Source organism: Martes martes (genome assembly GCF_963455335.1).
Source record: "Martes martes genome assembly, chromosome: 5".
NCBI classification, from domain to species: domain Eukaryota; kingdom Metazoa; phylum Chordata; class Mammalia; order Carnivora; family Mustelidae; genus Martes; species Martes martes.
In genome coordinates, this window is record NC_137892.1 from 35,654,302 (window position 1) to 35,672,720 (window position 18,419).

General features: G+C 43.3%; 1 protein-coding gene across 1 annotated transcript in view; it reads right to left on the reverse strand.

Moving 5' to 3' along the window:
* Nucleotides 1–18,419, reverse strand: part of LOC308343046 (uncharacterized protein) — a 311,448-nt gene that overhangs the window by 290,198 nt on the left and 2,831 nt on the right. Inside the window, exons 2-5 of the mRNA XM_080803887.1 lie at nt 13,814–13,976; nt 11,939–12,056; nt 11,640–11,718; nt 4,641–4,752 (exon numbers count right to left, since the gene is read on the reverse strand). Coding sequence (XP_080660013.1) covers nt 4,641–4,752; nt 11,640–11,718; nt 11,939–11,994 — 247 coding nt within the window. The 5' untranslated portion in view covers nt 11,995–12,056; nt 13,814–13,976. The remainder of the gene's footprint in view (nt 1–4,640; nt 4,753–11,639; nt 11,719–11,938; nt 12,057–13,813; nt 13,977–18,419) is intronic.

Genomic DNA, 18,419 nt, shown 5'->3' on the forward strand with positions numbered 1-18,419 from the left:
AGAATTTAAAATCTGAGAAAACTAGGGGAAAAAAAACAAAAACAAAAATAAAAACAAAACCAAAAAAACAAGCTGGCACACAGTAGCAACTTCTAATTATGTACTGAACAAATGAATGGCTTAGCCATTTGGGTCATGCCATGTCACTGGATATTTTAGAACGAAAGAAGAACCAGGACCCTAGCCTTCCTGCAAGTGGCAGAGACACTTCTAGGGGTCACGCTATACCTTCCAATGCCAATTCTAACTCCTCTGTACATCTATGAGTCCAAAGTAAATGTGGAAAAATATTCCTGGCCAATTTTTGACTCAATGCTGATAGTCATGCCATACTTAAAGATTTTGAAGATGTGAGCATGGAAGGACATAATCTATTTCCCAGGGCTCGCCGACGATGGAGTTGTTGAAGAGGCCATGCGTATTACAAAGCTCCTCTAATGCTCATTATCGGAACTACACACCTTGAAACTTACCCCACGTGCCCTCGTACTGTTCATTAATTATTTCCCGTGTGTTGTCATGTTTTCCCGACAAAAATGCAGACGGATCTAAAACTGATCATGGTATTTTGCTCTTTCTTTTATGTTTTCTATTATCTTTATCTAGCACAGTACTGGGCACAAAATAGCAGATGCTCCTATCTGAAAGCTGCTCACCATAATTCTACAGTAATTTCTTTAATTTGTTCAGAAACCGGGCGCCCTAAGGGCCAGTGTGTCTGCCACAGATAGGCCAAAAGCTGTGATTCTATTTTCTGTCCTTATTTATTAATGTGTAGTTGGACGGCACACTATCTGACATCAGAAGCCAGTGGCAACTTTCCAATCTGTGTCTCTAATAGAGATAAATGTGGAGCAGAGGTGGCAAACTGGCTGACAGCCCACCCAAGGCAGCCCTAGGATAAGTTCTGTTTAGCCATTTATTAAACGCTACAGCGTGAGGCACGGGGTGTGCCTGGGCAGTACGAGCAACCCGGAGCCAAACCCACTTCGCCAGTTACTTAGCTTCTCCGTCTCCTTACACAAAGAGTCGAAGTAACAGAAGTTCCTAATGAGGTTGGCACAAAGATTAAATTAATTAATACAGGGCACCTGGGTGGCTCAGGGGGTTAAGCGTCTGCCTTCAGCTCAGGTCATGGTCTCAGGGTCCTGGGATCGAGCCCCGCATCGGGCTCTCTGCTCAGCAGGGAGCCTGCTTCCCTGTCTTTCTCTGCCTGCCTCTCTCCCTACTTGTGATTTCTCTGTCAAACAAATAACTAAATCTTTAAAAAAAAATTAATTAATACACTTAAAGTTCCTGGAACACAGCTGACACAAATTAAGTTCCCCAAAGAGATCAGGTATCATCCTCCCCTTCAGGATCACCACATCTGCATCACCACAAAAGGTGCTGGGAGGCGTCAAACCACGAAATACCTGCCTGTCGGACTTCTTCATCCTTGAGACCACATAGCAACCAAACAGCCAAACACACAGGCTTCAAGTACAAATTACTTATAATGTTCAACTCTTATCAGTGAAGATAGTCAAAGAGTTATTCATCCATCAAAATATAAAAGATTTTAGTATTAAATGGCGCTATGAAACGATATGAAAAGCCTTCATTCTTCCTAAGTCTCTTTGTTAACTCCAAGTCAGGTCGTCAAGGTCTCAGAAGATGTATTTCACCATAGCAAAGACCTGAAACTAAGGCCCCCCAACCCCCGACCTCCACCTCATCCACTCCCCATGCCCCGCAGCTCTTCTGAAAGGCAGAAAAGGGTACAATTTTCTTAGAAATTTTAAAAGAAGGTCATGTGTACCCCGGAACAAGACTGTAGCCATTAAAAAAGTATGAAAATATAAATATTCCCAGCCTCTCTTCTCTCCTGCAGAAGAGAATTCTGGCTTTGCCCACTTGGCTCCTCTTGTTCCTCTAAACAGAGCAAGGATAGTTCCTGGGATTTAGTGTTGGCGGACTCTAGTGATGCTTAAGAGGTAGAACTAGAAAAAAATCAAGGGAAAGAGGGTTTGCACCAAAAAAAGATATATTCCTGATTTATATATATTCTATAACACACACACACACACACATACACACACATCTGTGTGTGTGTGTGTGTGTTTGCATTAAAGGACTGAATGGTAACAGAACAGAAAGGCAGTGTAGGAGAAGAAAAGAAAATCTGGTGGCTCATGTGTGCTGTCTGTGCTGGGGGTATCATTTGGCTGGGAGAGGAGACTTAATGAAGATTCTGGGGCTAACGTCAGCCCTTAGTGTAGAGGCTACTGGAACAACAAAGCCCGAGCAAGATTTTTACCGCGTCTACGTGTTTTAATGTACATCTCCTACTCCTTCTGTTTCCCATCTGATGTTTTCTTAGAAGGCTACCTAAATGTGGAACTTCCTTCAAATGTGGTTTCCTTTCTGGCTATTCCCCTTTAGAACAACGCCTAGGAAATACCTCTGTCATGTTAAGACCTTCTATGTAACATCACAGAAAATACCACACATACAAGCACGGTGGGGAGGAGTGACGTTGGTAGACATGTCTAGGAGTACATATTCAATCGGATTTCAAAGAAAGTGGCATTGTGACTGATTTTTAAATTGTAGAGAGTGACTGTTGGAAACGGGTGCTTATCGCCACACTCAAGTTGCTGACACAGTGCAGCAGGAACTCTTAGAACCTAGAGAACAATGGAGAATGACAGACATGGCTTCAGCCAAAACCCTGGAGGAAAACAGCAAAGAACTCCCTGCGCCTTCTGGTTCCATGCGTGTGTTCAGAGGAGGAAGGAGCGGTAGCAACTTCATTAGCAGACATAGCTAGTGTAGCTTTGTGGGCTAGAGCCCAGCTGCTCTCTCCCTTCTAAAAATTAATTTGCCAAAACATCCAAGAGTCTTTGTACTAAATGATGCATGATTAAAAAAACACACACTGGCTGTGTCTGTCCTTGCCACATTCATTACCATGATTTGCTAAACATTTATGAGCCCACCACTATTTTGGGTGGCAACAGCACGGTAAAAGCCAAAAGGACCCTGGAAATGCACTATGTTGCTGCTTCTGGAAGGCAGGGCCGATTCATTTGTTGCTATTTTCAAGCAAAATATTTCAAAGCAATCTAAAGGCTTGGGAGAGCAGGCTTTCCTAATAACCCTATCAATCCTAAACCCCATAGTATGCCATGGTCTCAAGTGATTTAAAAAAAATAATAACGACACAGAAAAGTAGCAGCTAAATATCAGGAAATACAAAAATAAGTAAATAAATAAATAAAAACCTCTGAACAGTAAGGAAGGGTGGGGAAGTAGAGAGAGACACTATGTGGGGGATTAGTCACAGTTTATAAAACATTGATGACTTTTAGCTACTGCGCTTTACTCCTGCAAATGGGAGAAATTCATGCATAACCTATAGAGTAGGATGTCTTTAGAGTGAATGAAAGCAGCTGAATAATACAGTTTCATTCGACTTTGAGACTCCTTTCATCTTACATAACTACCAGGCAAAGCACTGCTGCTCATATCCCTTGGGTTGATTAAGTGGTGGAACGAGACTTGTTCAGGCCCCATGTGTTCCTCAGAGATTCTCAGGAGAGGGATTCACCACATCTCCTCCCATCCCCAGAAGGCTGACGTCTGGGTAGGGACAGATACTGCCCAAGCGGTTCCTCCGCACATAAGCATCTCGGGCTCTTATTTCCAGGAATAGCAAGATGCCCTTGTTTCCTTGCCTACATCCTTGTCTATTTTTTTTTTAAGATTTTATTTATTTATTTGACAGAGATCACAAGTAGGCAGAAGGCAGGCAGAGAAGGGGGGGGGGGAGTAGGCTCCCCGCTGAGCAGAGAGCCCGATGCAGGGCTCGATCCCAGGACCCTGGGATCATGACCCGAGCCGAAGGCAGAGGCTTTAAACCACTGAGCCACCCAGGCGCCCCTTGTCTATTTTTTTGAAAGTAGCTAGCTTTTACTCAGGAGGCCATGAAAGGCTCCACTGTAATTAGAAAGTACAATATCAAAGTCAGCTCTGCCCCTAACTAGTCAGAGGCTGTGTTAGTCAAAGGTCTTTTTTCTTCTCCTTACAGATCATCAAATTCCATTTTTTTTTTAATGCAAAGAAGAAAAACCCTATAAGGTGGAACAAGAACTATGCTGAAGAAAAGTCAATAAAACAATTTGCTCTTCAAGGGACCGACAGAGGTAATTTCCACTTTGATCTTTCTATATCTGCATCCTGGTTTGTACCTGATTTATTCAACTTTTCCACATTCAACTTTTTGATTAAAGCCTGTTTTGTTGGTTGAGGGCAAAAGCTTTTAATTATCCTCATGAAGAATGCCTCTGTTGGATTCCAAAAATGAAGGGACTCCTACACCCTGGGACAAGGAGCATCTAAAGGTGTCTTCATTCACAGGGATGACACAGAACTCTTCGCCAACCACTAGTACCTGTGAGGCAGGGAGTAGGTACATCGGTAGTCAAAGTGAAAATAGCAGAAGCCAAATGTATGGCTTTATGCTAAGTTATCCAGAGTCCTGAGGATTTTCCTTGCCAGTTAGCTCCATATTCACAGACTTTCGCAATTTTCAAAAGAGGAAACTGAGGCCCTCACAAATGAACTTACACGAGATTGTGCAATTTACCCACACTTACCTGCTGAGCGAGCTGGAGAGCCACCACTGCCTCCTAACTCAGCCACAGACATACATTGGTTCACCATGAGACGGCAGTAAAGAGCTCTCTTTGAAAGTCCTGCATGCTGAGGCTGTGGGCAAAATGCCAAGACATCAGGATGATGTGGTCAAGTGATTTAAAAATGAAATCAATCATCTGTATGTTTAAGTGGCATAATGCCAAGCAGCTAACTAACTGAAAGTTTAAATGTTTAAAGCTCAGCCGTCGCCTAAGTCTTTGCAGACTCCTAGGGTAGCTTTATATGAATTGCAGTTTCCTTGTATTCAATGGTGCACCTTTTTCCTTGTGGGGAATTCTTCTTTCGCAGTAGTTCAAAGGGCTCCGTGCCTCCCAAAAGTGAAAAACGGACTTCCTTTTTCATGATCGCTAATGAGATTAATTATGAACATATTACTGGCTGAATCCAGAAAAACACAATTACATATCTGAGGATTTCCTGAAGAAGCAGGACACTGCTGACTTGCAGCGTCATATTCTAGGTCAGTGATGACCCCTAGGTGACTCTATTATCCTAAATACATGTACACAGTAAAATGCATATCTTGCACACATGGCTGTAATAGAGTGCGGCATGTAAAGGAGGTTGGTGTTCCGAGAACTGATGAGAGAGAGAAACCCCCAGAGGCTCCTGGGGATAGGAGGCGGTCAGAATGGACCCTAACCAGCAGAGGAAAAAGTATCTGGGCAAAGTGAGAAAGATGATGGTGGTCAAAACCAGAAAGCAGCAGGTTATCTAACTGAAAACTGCCATCAGTTAGCAGTGTTTATCTACCAACGATCAGCAAAATTGATCGACCTCAGAGAATTGGGGAATCAAGCCCAAGTATCGGGAAGGCATGCATTTTGTTGGGGGAGGAAGAACAGAAAAGCTCCCCTCTTATTCAGCCACTAGAGACTAGATGTATCCAGCAGAAGTTCTAGGATTTGGCAGAATATAGCAAGGAAGCTTCGCCAGCTTAATTAATATGGCTTTATGTTCATTAACCTTAAGTCTATGTTATAAGTGCTTTTCAGATATTCCCACGAGGGCTGGCAGAGGAGAGGAAAATGCTGAGGCATCAGTATTCATGAAGCTAATTATCTGGGGGAATCTGCAGGGGTATCAGCTGACCCTGCTATGACATTCATCCCACTCTGGGTGTTCTGTCTTTAGACAACTCAGCTACCCATCAAATCCACCAAGGTTTACTGAGAACCTGCTTTGTCCCAGGATTTGCAAGGTGCTCAGATTAAAATGCTGAAACATTATCAAGTTAAAACATGATTATGATCACTGCCAGCTGTTTCAACAATCCCTAAGTCCAAAGTGAGAACAAGCTCCAGGTTGAGGGACACCCTCAGGTTTCTGGTACTTGTTTGCTTACAGAATGGAGTTTTAACACTTTCAGTAAATGGAATCTCACTGATGCTTCTCCCCCAGTTTCTGGGGGTACGGAGTCTTAGTGTTTTTGTGCAGAAAAATATACCATGAACTTATAAGACAAAAGAAATACTATGAAAATATATGTGCAGGCTACGACGGATAAATATTACCCTCAATTTGAGTGAGCATTCACAAATCAGTAAGAAAAAGTAAACCCGAAGTGCACTCTTTCTGAGAGGAACATTTTTCTACTTTTGGAAATCTCTTATTAGTTCCCTGTGTAAAGACAAATAAAAAATTTGAAATAGGAGGCTTAATTCTCCCTGTTTAAAATAAGGGCAAAGAGTCCCCTCTCTTCCTTTTTCTAGGACCATTCACTTTAGAAAACTTGTAAGCACCTTCGCCTCCCTGTGCAATGATTATAAAACCTTTTGAAAATTAAATGGGCCCATGCGGCACCTGGGTGGCTCCCTTTTCTGCCTCCAGCTCAGGTCACGCTCTTAGGGCCTGGGATCCAGCCCTGTGTCAGGTGTGTCAGACTCCCTGCTCAAAGGGGACCCAGCTTCTCTGTCTCCCTCTGCCCCTCCCAACCCCCACCACTGGCACTCCTGTGTGCACACACTCTTTCTCTAATAAATAAAAATCTTAAAACAAAAACAAAAACAAAAACAAAACAAAACAAAACAAACAAAAAAACCTACGGGTGCCTGGGTGGCTCAGTGGGTTAAGCCTCTGCCTTTGGCTCAGGTCATGATCCCAGGGTCCTGGGATCCAGCCCCGCATCGGGCTCTCTACTCAGTGGGGAGCCTGCTTCCCCCTCTCTCTCTGCCTGCCTCCCTGCCTACTTGTGATCTCTCTCTCTGCATCAAATAAATAAATAAAAGCTTTAAAAAAAAAAAAAAAAAACCTAGATGGGCCCTTTGTCATCTTGATAACCTAAAAATGTCTTTCTCAAAGACATGAGAGCTACCTCTTTGAAATATAAACATCAAGGAGGATAGCACCCTTATCTCCCAGTTTCTCTGGAAGGGCAGGAGGCTAATTTTGGTGGGCACTTTGCTCCAAGTTCCAAAACCACCCTGTGTTATAAAGGTATGAAAAATTTTTCTTCTGGGTAAAGCCAACAAGCTAACATAGACGGTCACCCCAATTACCATGGTATGGTTAGGACAATTATGTTTGACGAATGGCGCTGTCAAGTCCTCTTACTTAAGGATTAGTTATTATCTCGGAAACATGTAGGAATGGGTTGTGTCTGCCTGGCTACCAAAAGGGTGAGATTTCTTTCCATCTTTATAGTCTCCTAGGGGATTGCCTGTGGTGCATGTCCCTCTCTGGTTTAATATCTCAATAATAAAACAATTTTCTGTCTCTACTACCTTTGCAGGAAGGTTTTCTAGGTTGGAAGAAGATTTTGGTTTTTAATGCTATTTCCCCAATATCTGTAATTATTTTTTGTTCATTTTCTCCACTAGAACATAAACTCTGTAAACCCATCTGTCTGCTCCCCACCATCTTTCTCTACTCCTTGGCAAAATCAAAGTACTCAATAAATCTTTGTTAAGGGTCAGACCGTGATGACTTTTCTGAGGAGAAGCTTGAGAAGGTGGGTGACAGAGGAAAACTGTGGCTTTCTACCAGAGCGAGGCTTGTCCAAAAATAACGCCAAGTGAAATGGTGCTGTGAGAGCCTGCTGGTGCGCAGGCCCCTCTCATACGCCCTCCCTTCTGCTGCTTGACTTCTCGACAAGGAGTTAAATCCCCGTAACAAGGGTTAGTCCCCCTGGGCACAGCACACAAGTTAATGAGCCTCTGGGATTGTTGAGTGAGATGAAATCCTATTCTCCAAAGAAAAAAGTGAAATTGGTAATAACAGGATCTAGCGAAGTAGGCCATCTAGTTACCTCTGTAAATCTGGGAATTACGTGAGGATACCACCTTTTCATAAAGCAAAAGTGACCATGACCCCTAACTCTGTTAAATTTCTTAGCAATTTGCAGTTGGTTTTACAGCCCTTATCTCATTGATTGCGGAAGCACTTCTGTTAGCCAAGGAGGTGGAATTTACTATCCCACACCAGAGATACAGAAACCAAGGCTCATGGGAGACTTAGGACTAGCTCAACATTTGGCATCTAGGCAGGAAAAAAAAAACAAAAAAACAAAAACGGATGCCAGGACTCTGACCTTTTTTTTTTTTTTAAGATTTTATTTATTTATTTGACAGACAGAGATCACAAGCAGACAGAGAGGCAGGCAGAGAGAGGGAGAAGCAGGCTCCCTGCTGAGCAGAGAGCCTGATGTGGGGCTCGAACCCAGGACCCCGAGATCATGACCTGAGCCAAAGGCAGAGGCTTTAACCCACTGAGCCACCCAGGCGCCCCAAGACTCTGACCTTTTGATTCTTATTCCAGCACCCCCTCATTTACTCATTTATTCTCATTACTTCATTTACCTCCTAACCCCTAACAAGAAAGCAAGGGATAGCCACAAAAATTTTCTCAAAAAAACCCTGGTGTCCACAGCCTCTAACCGATCCTGACTTCCAGAGCACCCTGCGCCGTGCCCCCAACCCCACTACCTGGGCTTCACTGACACGACCTAACACGAAGAGGACGGGAATTTGCCACATGGGATTCCCGGCACGCCTCTCCTTTAGCCGCCCCTGCCCTGCAGCTGAAACCTGTCAATGGTAGAGCATCACGAGCACAGAGCATATCCTTCTCCCAGTGTCTAGGCTTCCTGGTCAGAGAAGACGGGGATAACTGCAAAAGCAGCAGTTCTTTAAAGATACAGAGAGGTGGGATCCGAAAACTGGAAAACAGGAGAGCTGATTTCAATACCTTTACAAGAAGGTGAGACGTTAGCTGGAAAAACAGGGTACATATTTGTATTCGTCCACTCAACATTCAGTGCGCACTCTGTGTGTGCCAGGCACAGGCTGGGGAACAGTGACTGGGATGTGGGCCCTGCCTGGGGCACTTCACAACACAGCGCCATAGCCAGAGGAGCAAATGAATAATGAGGATCGTTCCATTTATAAGAGCTTCAATGGCAGCAGTAACTATTATTAATCATCCAACTAGCAAGAGAATATCCATCCAAACAGAAATAAAGTTGCACCAAATTCCAGAATCAAATAACACGTATGCCCAATGTAAACACTTCTGGAATTGTTATTTATTCTGGATTTAATGGAGGGGCCTAAAAAGGACTGAGAGTTAGATCCCTTAAAACTACCAAGTTCTTACTAGAAGCCAAGCTCCAGTCTGCGCTGTGGACATAAAAACTGAGTAAAACGGAAGGACCCACAGTAAAATGAAAGTGGACATGTCAACTGTCTATTACAGAGGGTGTGACGAGTGCTACAACAGGGCAAACCACGTAATGACGTAAGAACAGAGAGGAGATATTTAAACAGGGAAGTCAAGAGGGACTGCCAAGATATATGATCCTTAAACTGAATTTAAAGAGTCAAAAGTTTACTAGTTGTTATGGACTGAATGTTGGCCCACCTCCCCCCAATTCCCATGTTGAAACCCAACCCACATTGTGATGGCACTGGTGTGGGGGGTGGGTAATTAGGTTTAGATGAGGTCATGAGGGTGGAGTTCCTATAATGGGGGGATCACTGTCCTTATAAGAAGAAGAGAGACCAGAGCTCACTCATGCTCTCTCTTTCTCTCTCTCTCTCTTCCCCTCTCCAAGTGCACAAAGAGGTCATGTGAGCACACAGGGAGATGGCAGCTATGTGCAAGCCAGGAAGACAGCTCGCATCAAGAACTGAATCTGTCAGCACCTTGATCTTGGTCTTCTCAACCCCCAGCACTGTGAGAAATAAACGTCTGTTGTTTAAGCCACACAGTCTATGGTATTTGGTTATGGCAGCCTGAGCTAGCTAATATACTAGGTTAAAATGAAAAGAAAAAAAAAAAAAGAAAGAAAGAAAAAGAAAACCATTTTAGAAACAAAAAAATAAGAAGTGAAGAAATCACAGATGCTCAAGATAGCATGCCAGGTTTAAGAACTAAAAGAAGGTTGGCATGATTAAAGGGTGGGCATACATGTGGCTTCGAGAAAGAAGATGATGCTTCAGAAGCAGGAAGCCCAGGAAAGCCGTATATGCTAAAGTGGATACTTGAACTTCAGGCAGAAAGCTACTGAAGGATTTTAAACAAAATAGGACTTGTTCAGAATTGCAACTTAGCCTATTCTGGAGGAAGGGTACAGGATGGATTAAGAGGGACAGGTTTGAAGACAAGGAAGAAGTTAAGTGGGAAACGTGGTGGACACATGCTCTTCCTTCAGGGACTACCCTTCCCCTAAATTACAAGCCTGGTGGTTCAAGGGGGTTGATGGATCCTCCCTTATCTAGCCCCAGGGATGGACAAATGACTTCATCCTGAGCCAGTTAGAATACTCATATGCTGGGGCACCCGGGTGGCTCAGTGGGTTGCAGCCTCTGCCTTCAGCTCCCATGATCCCAGGGTCCTGCCATCAAGCCCTGCATTGGGCGCTCTGCTCGGCAGGGAGCCTGTTTCCTCCTCTCTCTCTGCCTGCTTCTGTGCCTACTTGTGATCTCTGTCTGTCAAATAAATAAATAAAATCTTTTAAAAAAATATTTTAAAAAATGCTCATATGCCACAATTTAGGACAGGGCTCAACATACAAGATATGCTTAAAAATATTACTGAATAATTAAAAACACCATATTATAGAAGTGATCAAGTGATCCAGGGAGTTCCTGGAATTCTTGAGGTTCAAGGCTTATAGTTTATGGCAACTGTAATAAGAAAAGATAAGGAAGCAAATGTCATCATTCAGTCTCCAAATTAACATTATTAAGTGCATCCCGCATGCCAAGTGTAAGATGAGGTGCTGGAACAGGGTTGGTAGAAACACCAGTGTGAGTAAAACACAGTTCTTGTCCTTAAATATCATATTTTTAACAAGGGAAACCTTAATTATTCGAGATCAAAAATTTTAAATGCATAATTATACAAATAAAGGAATACGGTCCTCCAGAGAAACTTGCTAACTAGCAGTTCTTGCCGCAAGAATCAGGAAAGGCTGTGAAGAGAGAGAGTTTTTAAGTTGACCCTGGAGGGGATAAAACTTGGACAGATGGAGGAAGGGACAAAATCAGTATTCAACTGAATCAAGGAGGAGGAGATTAAGGGTCATTAACTTGAATCCCAAGAAGGCAGAAGAGAAAGAATTGCACAAAGCATTAAAATTACTAAGGAAAAGGAAACAAGCAGGGGCAGTGGGAGACAACAGTGTCATCATTTGAAGCATTCCCAGGGTAAGGATCATCTATGGTTCAGAAACGGCTCTGGAAAGCGAGGGGGTTCTTATACGGGAGAAGGGAGGCAGAGTATCTACTGAGAGATGGAAAGGAGCAGGTGGGTATGAGAGGAAGGCCTGCAGGAGAAAGGAAACGGAGGAGCCTGTGTGCCGGCCCCATACCGGATCCATGTGAGCCGCAGACTGGAGATGGCAAGAAAGAGTAAACTGTTGGCAGAATGCAGACGAGGTCAGCAGAGGCCTGCTGAGTGGACCGGAGACACCTCGCCCGATTGCGATTCTGACTTACAGAAATACAGTCATCCATCTTCTCATTAACGCTCGGCCCTGCACCACTCTGGTGGCTCTGTTCACTCTGGCTCTTCGCACTAGAAAGCAATCATCCACACAGTGGGGTAGGAGTTAGACTTTCTGCTGCTTTTCTTTTGCCCCGATTTTCAGCTTTAACATGACAATCAAATGGAAGCGAAGTTTACTGCCAGGATGTAATTCTTGGCATAGTGAGCTTCCGCGGTCCGCATTTGTCTTTTCCTGGCTTCTCCCGCTCCTGACTCCCCCTCACCCCCCAGCCCCTTCACCCTCACCAACCTCATCATTCCCAGACTGAGCCACTTCCGTCCCCCATGAGGCACAGCTCCTGGCATTCATTCTAAAACTCCTCACTTAAGACCCCACCTGGCTGGTATTTTGTAACACGGATAAACACCTGCAGAATATAAGCAATGAGAAACCGAGGGGAAGAAGCTAACATTACGGTGCTCCTGCTAAGCACATCGATACACATTCCACTTCTCACAAAAACTCCCGGAGCTAGACATGACTGTATCTTTTCTATCTGAATATTACTAAATGCTGTGGCAGGAACGCCAGAATGAAACCCTGAACGGGGAAAGAAATGGGCAGTATGAAGTCAAATCCAATCCAGTTTAGGGAAGTGCAGTGAAAAAGGGAGAAACCGGGTGCCTGGGTGGCCCAGTGGGTTAGGCCTCTGCCTTCAGCTCGGGTCATGATCCCAGGGTCCTGGGATCGAGTCCCGCATTGGGCTCTCTGCTCAGCAGGGAGCCTGCTTCCTCCTCTCTCTCTCTGCCTGCGGCTCTGCCTACTTGTGATCTCTCTCTGTCAAATAAATAAATAAAATCTTAAAAAAAAAAAAAAGAAAAGAAAAAGGGAGAAACCTACACAGCTTCCCTCCCTCCTGGGAACTGGTGTGTGGTGCCTAAGGCGTGGATCTGGAAAGGAAAACTTCTGAAGCTGTGGGGGAAGGATGATCAGCCTATTCCAAGCCACAGAGCCTCTAAGAGTCTCTGATGGTGGTTTTTTCCAAAGGGCCTAAGGACAGGCAGTTGCCTTGGTAACAGAAGGGGTAGCCAAAGAGGCACCAGTTACCATCGTGTAAATGTGTCAAGGATCTAGCCTGAGAGGGTGAGCCTGAAGGAAGCAGTGCATAAAAGGCCGAGGGGTGGACTAGGGGAGAAGGCATTTGTTATTGCTGTTTTCTGGGTCACTCGTGCCGGACACTTGAGAGAGCCTTACTCTCTTGGAAGACACACCCAAATGACTCATTGGATGCCAACAGCAGTGCAGAGAGGAAATGTACTCTTGTTATTACCATACTGTTATCATACTGAATTCTAAATAAGGAGTTAGGTCATCGTAGCTTGCTGAAAGCTGATGTCACATGATCACTTTTGTAATTATCAAAGGAGACAGTTGAGTGATTCTAGTTTTCTTTAAAAGACCTACTTATGAATTCAGTAGCATTCCATCAACAGTCCCACCAAAATAATTCTAAATCTACCTATCACTGTTTTTGCTCTCATAGTTGATTTGTTAGCATTTTTCTTCTAAGTTCTTTTAGAGTATTCTGTGGGTTTTCTAAAGCTTTGATAAATTTCCCTACAACTGGACCAAAAACCCTAATTTGGGAATTATTCCCAATAATCTCTAATGATTATGGGATATTGGTGAACGGGGCAGGATGAAAAGTTTTTATCTATTTCTCTCATATAAATGAGAAAAGAAACAAAAAGGAGCAGTTCAAGCCAAGCAACTGCCCAGGGAGCCAATCCAATTTCTTTAATAATTTTTAATTATACATGTAATTCAAAAAATATTCTCCTCATAAAAATTTCAATAATACAAAGCAAAAGTCCCCAGTTACCACAATACTTGATCCTACTCCCCTCTTTGGAGGAATCCATTATTATTACTTTGGTGATTACCTTCCAGAATTTTTTTATGCATTTATCCATGTATTAGGCAATGTATTATTTAATATACATGATACCATATGCTTTCTTCACTTATGCTTTTGAAATAAAATTCAATCAAGTCATAGTAATCTAGTCCCTTCCTTTTAACTATTATATGTATCTTTTCAATTGAGGTAACAGTAGCTACTTTAACAAATAAATCCCAAAATATCAATGGCTTAGTACAGTAAAAGTTTATGTCTTAACTCACCTACCAGTCCACTGAGAATATCACAGGCCAAGAGGAAGCTTTGCTCCATTCAGGAACCAAGCTCCTTCCATCGGGTTCCTGGACATCCCAAGGGTCTTCCTATTATATATCCAGTCAGGAGAAGAGCGTAGAGACAGTACATCTCCTTTTCAAAAGATGAAACCTAGAAGCGACACACATGACTTCCACTGTTATTATACCAATAACTTCCAGGTGGATTTGGAAATTGCTAATTTCTCTGCCACCGATGGGTTGTTTCTAGGTTTTATTCTTCTGAGTAATGATCAAAAAAATGTCTTTTAGCCTGTCATTGTATGTACTGGGTACAAAGTGAGGTATAAAGTGATGGCTCAAAGAACATGCACTTTTCTTAATGAAGACTGATGGTCTGCTCTCCAGAAAAGACTACCAGTGCATACTCTACCAACAATGTATCATATTCTTAGGTGCCACTAACGCTGGCTGTTATCAATCATTTACATGTCACCAATATGATAAATAAGCATGACAGCTAATTGCTCTAATCGCATTTCAAAGATTATATAATTAGGCTAAGCATCTCCTACTATGCGTGTTAGCTATTTACATGAATGCATCTATGAACTGATGAGCCATAACTTTTGCCAATATTCTGTTTGGTCAGAGGTGAACCGAAATGTTCAAATGGAACTATCTCGGTACAGTTTTGACTGGGATCGATCCCACCTACAAAATGAGCCGTGAGAAAGCCAAAGCAGGGCTTTCTAAGCAGGTGGCTGAGAACCAGTTTGGGGATATTTAGATGAACATCTACCTCTAATCCTTCAAAGAACTTAGAAAGGCCCAGAAAGAGTAGAGATGATGGAAGGGAATTTTAAGGAGAGGTAGGGGAGATGTAGGAATGGGAGACACATTTCTCTCGATCAAAACAGAGAAAAGGTCTTTAAAGATACCCTCCCTTAACATGAAACTGAATCCATGCCTTAAAGGGCTTAGGGACAAAGGGGCCTGAGATCTCAGTCACTCCTGAGAAATCTAAAGGGAGGTTACTATGGGCAGCCAGCCCCTCGGCAGGCTGATGACAAGGAGACCCTTCCCCAGACCTTCATGAACAAAGAATTTATTGGACCAGATTTCTCTGGACCAGAAGTGGTCCATGCTCAGGGAAGGGCAGGCTTGAGGTTGTCTTAAATCTTGTTCCATGGGCCACTTGCAGAGGTAAAGTAATCCCAGTCTAGAAAAGCTGAAAGTGCATTACTCCCGGCCTTGAGGCTGAGGAAGGAATGAGAAGTAACTTCCTTGAAGATTTCATTTGCCGATACCAAGGTGAAATTCGAGGACAGCGTCTCTCAGTGACAGTGGGAGAGGTCTCCCACAACTCCACAAATGTGCCCCACGCTGTATAAATATCAGTCAGCAAGAATATATACACCTACCTCCTGCTTCCCTTCCTTTCCCTAATCTCAACCCTATAGGAGCCACAGGCATCCTAGTGAGTCGAAGAAGAGGAAAGCACAGGTTGAGAATATTGGCATTTGGGGGACGGGCTATCCACACACTAACTCCTATGTGGGTTGACTCAGGCGTTTATGCCTTCCACATCATCTGCCCAGGTGAAAAACCTCAAGGATAGTAGCAAGGACACCAAGGGTAAATAAGCAGAGAGCTCTACCAAATTTGCCAAATGTTGACACTAAACTCATACCACACCTTGCAGTGTGCTAGATTTGGGGAAGATAAAGTTGTGCTAAGGAGAGGAGTACTAAGGTACGAAGGAGAGGAGATACACATTCAGTTTGCACCAGTGACGAGGGACAGAAGAACCAAGAGCCTCTGGCTCCTCTCAGAGGACAGGGCCACATGTTGTCTGACTTCTCAGGGAGGCCTTTTCTCCTCAACCTACTTCTAGGTCCTGTGGGGAAAAAAAGAGGGAGACAAAAAGAACTTACCCTGAACAACCTAAGAGATATGAATTTCCAAGAAAGTATAGTGTTGATGAATCACCTGCATCAGTAGACACAGTGTTTGCTTACATCTTTTTCAGCTTTATTCAGTGTCTTTAAATGAGTTAATACCTTAAACTGCTTAGAAATGTGTCCAGCATATAACAAATCTCCATAAATGATAATATCATTATTATTATTAAAAATAATAATCAGGGGGCTCCTGGTGGCTCAGTGGGTTAAGTCTCTGCCTTTGGCTCAGGTCATGGTCTCAGGCTCCTGGGATCGAGCCCCACATTGGGCTCTCTGCTCAGCAGGGAGTCTGCTTCTCCCTCTCTCTCTGCCTGCCTTTCTGCCTACTTGTGGTCTCTCTCTCTCTCTCTCTCTCTCTCTCTGTGTTAAATAAATAAAGTCTTTAAAAAATAGAATAATAATCATAATCAGATTCTGTATAAGCAAAAACTACCTGGCAGATGATTTTGCTCACTGCTTATACAGTCATTGAGATGTGATGTCGTTTCTATTTCGTTCAACAAAAACAGTCACTGTTGTGGTCTCCTGAGGAGAAAAGTGCGTGTGTGCACGTGCGTGTGCATGGGTATACAAAATTTCAAATGATTCCTGAAAGAAACCAGATGAAACCATATTATCAAAACAGAACCTGTAATTCTGCAAGGTAGACTCTGTCATACTACTGTGAGAGCCAGGTGTTGATGTTAACATTATCCCTCAATGTCACCTATTCTTCCCTAGTAATTGTGTGTTTAAAATAGCCATGAAGGAGTGGGTATAAAGTAAAGCGAGCTGGGAAGAGCTTTGCTATGGGTAATGAGTGGCCAGGGCATAATAACCTTGGGCAGTGGGAAGTGATCCCAAACAGGAAGACTCGTGGTGCCAAAAGAGAGCTGGGTGCAGGTGACCAACAGTCTCCAGCTAATCTTGAACTTTCAGCAAATGACAACAGTAAAACCCAACTCTGTTTAGAGTCATCCTCCCACCGGGGGAAGGATCTGGACAGAGAGGCCTCTAACGGCTGCCTGCTCCCATGGGGCAACTAAGAGCAGATGGAAAATGGGAGAAACAATAAACCCGATAGATATGCCATCACAGAGTTGTTGTGTGGATTTGCTCTTCCACTCTGTCTGCCAAAAATGGGAGGAAAAATCTTGGAATTCTCAAGCCTTCCTGATAATCAAGTTCAGTTTATCCAAGTGAGTGGAAATGGCACCAATGTACTAAGTACTACCCATCATAAGGAAAGCAGACGATCACCTCTTGACAGTTCAGAGAAATCCTAAGAGGCCAGAAACTCAAGTTCTGTCTAACTAGAAAACTCCTGTAGAGGAAACTAAAGATCTCCCACCTATGTCTAGGAGTTGAGTATTGTGGGACAGGAAAGGGAACTAAGGCACCAGCTGTTAGTAGCTTTAACTCTAATAGAACTCACTCACAGAGACACATAGTAGTTACTTTCTTAGTATTCATTTCCCATATGTACCACTGGACCCATGAAGGCTGTATTTTCTTAATATTGTATAGTTGTCGGCATAAACTTACTACTGGATCATTAACAGATAGAGGTGAATTTCTCAGTTTGAAGATGGATAAATTGAGTATTCTTTCTTAGTGAACACGCAGACCATCAGAAGAGATCCTGTGTCTTCCAATCTATTAACTCAACATGTACAGAAAAAGGCTCTCTTGGCTTCTTCTTACGGGCTAGAACAGCTTTCTGCACAGTTAGAGGACCAGCAAAAGCAAGACTGAGGGATAAAAGGTGTGGACAATGGAGGAATCGGGCCTTGGCCATTCATACAAGAGTACAGATGGTCAGACAAGGTGCTGCACAACCAATGCGTCCTCTCCAAAACCTCACCCACACCATAGTGGACAACAAGATGATCATGGCAGTGCTTTCACTTTATCTACTGCATGATACCTACTGATTTTTTTTTTAATTTAAAGAATTTTTTGTGAGTGTCCAACAAAATATTTTTTCCAAGAAAGAAGGAAGGGAAGAATAGATGGAAAGGGCAGGAAGGAGAAGAATTAAATTGCCCATGGAGTTACCTAGTGCCACTCTCTCATTTTTCAAGTGATGTAACTGAGACCCACAGAAGTTGACCAGAGAGCAAAGTAGTGCCCCCCAACCCTGTTGTGCAACTCCCAAAAGACATGGAATAGTGATTTCTAAAAACAAAAGCTAGGGAAAGGATGAAGGATGGAAATGTACAGTAAAGAACAATGCTATGTTGATTACATGACAGTCTAGGCTATTTTATGTTAAGACATTGGGAAAAGTTCTATTAAAAAATAAAGAAATTTGGCTCTCTGAACCATACTTCTTTGGACTATTGTGTCCCTCCAAAATTGCCTATGTTGAAGCCCTAACCCCCAATATGAAGGTATGCGGAGATGGATCCTTTGGGAAGTAGTAAGAGTAAGATGAGTTCATGAGGACGGGGCCCCAGTCTGATGGTATTAGTGTCCCTGTAAAAGACACCAGAGAGTGTTCATCTTGTGCTGGCTCACTCGCTCACTCTTTCTCTCTCTCCTCTCTCTCTCTGTCATGACATGGCAGAGAGGAGGCAACCAGCTGCAAGCCAAAGAGAAAGACTTCGCTAGACCCCAAATGCTGACATCCTAATGTTGAACTTCCAGCTTCCAGAACTCTGAGAAAATAA